The sequence below is a fragment of the Frankliniella occidentalis genome, unplaced genomic scaffold (genome assembly GCF_000697945.3).
Source record: "Frankliniella occidentalis isolate FOCC.00 unplaced genomic scaffold, Focc_3.1 Scaffold435, whole genome shotgun sequence".
Taxonomy (NCBI): domain Eukaryota; kingdom Metazoa; phylum Arthropoda; class Insecta; order Thysanoptera; family Thripidae; genus Frankliniella; species Frankliniella occidentalis.
In genome coordinates this window covers 40065-43640 of record NW_026267555.1, presented here as the reverse complement: position 1 = coordinate 43640, position 3576 = coordinate 40065, and the positions used below count along the sequence as shown (strand labels likewise).

The 3576-nt window shown below is 52.9% G+C and overlaps 1 protein-coding gene across 1 annotated transcript in view; it reads left to right on the top strand.

The window, feature by feature from the left end:
- LOC127751339 (nephrin-like) overlaps positions 1 to 3576 on the top strand; it is a gene marked incomplete at its 3' end in the record, with an annotated part of 42716 nt that overhangs the window by 1256 nt on the left and 37884 nt on the right. Inside the window, exon 2 of the mRNA XM_052274768.1 lies at positions 473 to 583. Coding sequence (XP_052130728.1) covers positions 473 to 583 — 111 coding nt within the window. The remainder of the gene's footprint in view (positions 1 to 472; positions 584 to 3576) is intronic.

Sequence of the window (3576 nt, the reverse complement as noted above, 5' to 3'; positions counted from 1 at the left end):
CGGTTGACGGTTCAGTACGGCCGGCACTAGACTGGCACTTAAAAATCACTTTTTAGATTTTTAAAGGTCCTAGGGTCAGACTTTGTTTCTTTCGATGAGAAAAAAAATCTTTTTTTTTTAGAGACCCCCCCCTCTTTTTGCTGCCAGACGGATTGATGTCACGCGGATAACGCACGGACGCCCCCGACGCAAAAACCCGGAGGACGCGATTCGCCTGGCAAACAGTAGGAGGCGGAAGCCGAGCATGCAGGAGAGAGGTTTGGTTAGGTCAGCTGAAAAATGGACACGCCCCCCCCCCCCCCCTCACTCTGCTGTGGGAAGGAGACGCGGGAGCAGTTTTCGTCCACCGTGGCCGCGAAGGCAAATTAGAACTGGGAGTTGGCAGTATAAATGTTTCCGACGCACTCCCTTTCGCTCTGTTATCCATCTAATTTTCTTGAACTTGTCTTGATCGGTATTTTCTGCGTTGCAGTGCCGCCGGGGAAGCCCACCATCATAGACGGGTCCGGCGTCCGCGTGGAGGGCGCCACCCGCCCGTACGAGGAGGGCCAGTCGCTAGAGCTCACTTGCATCGTGCACGGCGGTGAGTACACATGCTGCTAGTCGACGTGTTATTGTCGTCGTGGCGGATAAAGACGGCATCATTTTTTTTTTTTTCACGCTCTCCCTGTCGTCACCTTCCTCCCCGTTTTCCTGTGACTTCCCCCCACCCCCACCCCTTTCCCTTTCAACGAGCTCGTGTATACGATCTGCTCATGTCATGAATGCCGGATATGGCGCGTCCCGTGAATATACGCTCGCCTAGTGGCTGCGAAGGGGTGTGTGTGTGTGCGGAGAAGGGGAGAAGGGCTCAACTGCCGCTAAGATTTGACTCAAATTTGTGCCATTCTGTAAGCAACTTTCTATCCGAGCGCCCGTCGCTATCTCGTCAACGCGTGCGCGCGCGAGTATTTAAACCTACCACTGAGCGAGTTTATGATGATTGCCGTGATTGAAAATGACAGCGTCTCTTTTCCACCTCAGAATTTTTTTTTACCAAAATAACGACCGTAGAAAAGTACTGGCAGTGGGAGAAAGGTTCAACATCGAGACCTAAGTGATTGGCTCCGACGACACAACTGCCGCCGCCGTCGCCGCCGTGGCGATCGCCCAAAATGAAGCATCAGCGCTCGGCCTGTTACGGTGCTCACCTGCCCTGCCGCAAGGGACGAGGAAGTGCTTTAAAAAAGATGAATACATATAAAAAAAAAATCTAGCCTTTTTTTTTCACCGCGTCGCTGCTATTGGGCCAGGCTGGGTAAGCGCGTACTGTGGCACGGCGGGGGCGGGCCCAAGCCCTTCGGCGAAGATGAGACCCGAAATGATGTGACTTTGCGTCATCTTTCCGAGGCAGTGGGATAGCCCGCTGCCGCTCTGCTCCTCTAGGAAAATGAAAAGAGGCTGTGTCACCACGCGTGGATGGGGCGGGGGAGGCGGAGGCGAAAAGGGCTCCATAAGGGCGCTCCGTCCACGAGATGCGGGCGAAGGTAGGCCGTTTGGTGGTGGTGGTGGAGGGGGGGGGGGTGATGATAGAGATCGACGTGAGGCTGGAGGGCGCAATGCGAGCGGCAGCCAGTAGCGTAGCAGTGGCTGCCTAAATGAGAGGCATTGGAGAAACGCACGTGTTCTGCTTCCTCCCACGCGATACACGCCGCGGATTAGCCGAGCGCCCGCCCGCCTCTGAGTGTGCCGCTGGTCTTCGTGGACCTGTGCTTGCCGCCCTCTGGCCTGGCCGTTCCGCATCGCCCGCCCCCGCGGCTCCTGCCGTCCCTGCTGCCCCCGCGGCCCCCGCCCCCGCGCCCTGTCCCATGCGAAGGTTTTGAATAATGCGCGATCGGGTGCGGAGAGCTGAGATAAGCAAGCGCGCCCTCCTGCCCAGCCGGCAGCAGAGCCCTGCTGTGCCGCCCCCGGCCTTCGCCCCCCGGGCCGCCCCCGGCAGCCCCCGGCCGTCCCTGGCCAGCCTCCCCCGCCCGGTAGAGGCCCATGAAACATTCAGGAAAGACGGACAGGGAAACACCTTGCGAGCCCCCGCCCCGCCCGAGCCAGTCCCCTTTTCGCTCTACCGGACCAATTTTACCTTCAATCCGTGCCCTTGCGCTCTCACTCCACCCTTCCCCTATTTTTTTTTTTTTTTACCCCTACCGCACCGGCTTGCTGCTGCTGTTTTCTGTCAGGGCCGGGCAAATTTTGATAAGTAGAGGTGGACTTGTGCGGCCGTCGGGGAGGAGGGCGAGTTTATTAAATCAGGGACCGGGGGAAGCGGGGACTCTGGAACAACAGTAGCGGCTGCGGGCTGGGACGGGGTGCAACGCAGGTGGTGATTGCAGACCCAAATGAAGCCTGCTCTCCCAATCCGCCGTGTTCCGTGGCCTTCACGGTGGCAGGAGTGATGGGAGCCGGCCAAGGAGGAAAGGGGAGCAGCGGTTGACGGTTCAGTACGGCCGGCACTAGACTGGCACTTAAAAATCACTTTTTAGATTTTTAAAGGTCCTAGGGTCAGACTTTGTTTCTTTCGATGAGAAAAAAAATCTTTTTTTTTTAGAGACCGATCGGACACGTTTCAGTGGTGCCGCAACGGCCCCAAAGTTGATTTATTTTAAATAACGACACTAAGTCACATAAACGTTAATAACTACCCTCCCCGATGTCCGATCGACGTCCGATTTTGACCAAAAGTAGAGTATTATATAGGGCAACTTTCGTGCAAAGCCACCCCGCTGTAGCTCAAATACTTTCGGAGTTATGGCCGTTGAAAGATTTTTGTCATTTTTAGTAACTTTGGGGAAATGACCAAATTTCACGAAAAAGGACTTTGACCGTCGTCTTTTGCTCTTAAAAATCAGCCACTGGTTCCCTAGCGGTAAAATTCTGTTCTGAATCCGAATCCGTCGAGAGATTTGACGGATTACATCGTCTTGTTGCCATTCTGGAAAAGCAGTCCTCCATAAGCCCCTAATAAAATGAAAGTTTAAGAATGGCCGGTTGACGGTTCAGTACGGCCGGCACTAGACTGGCACTTAAAAATCACTTTTTAGATTTTTAAAGGTCCTAGGGTCAGACTTTGTTTCTTTCGATGAGAAAAAAAATCTTTTTTTTTTAGAGACCGATCGGACACGTTTCAGTGGTGCCGCAACGGCCCCAAAGTTGATTTATTTTAAATAACGACTCTAAGTCACATAAACGTTAATAACTACCCTCCCTGATGTCTGATCGACGTCCGATTTTGACCAAAAGTAGAGTATTATATAGGGCAACTTTCGTGCAAAGCCACCCCGCTGTAGCTCAAATACTTTCGGAGTTATGGCCGTTGAAAGATTTTGGTCATTTTTAGTAACTTTGGGGAAATGACCAAATTTCACTAAAAAGGACTTTGACCGTCGTCTTTTGCTCTTAAAAATCAGCCACTGGTTCTCTAGCGGTAAAATTGTGTTCTGAATCCGAATCCGTCGAGAGATTTGACGGATTACATCGTCTTGTTGCCATTCTGGAAAAGCAGTCCTCCATAAGCCCCTAATAAAATGAAAGTTTAAGAATGGC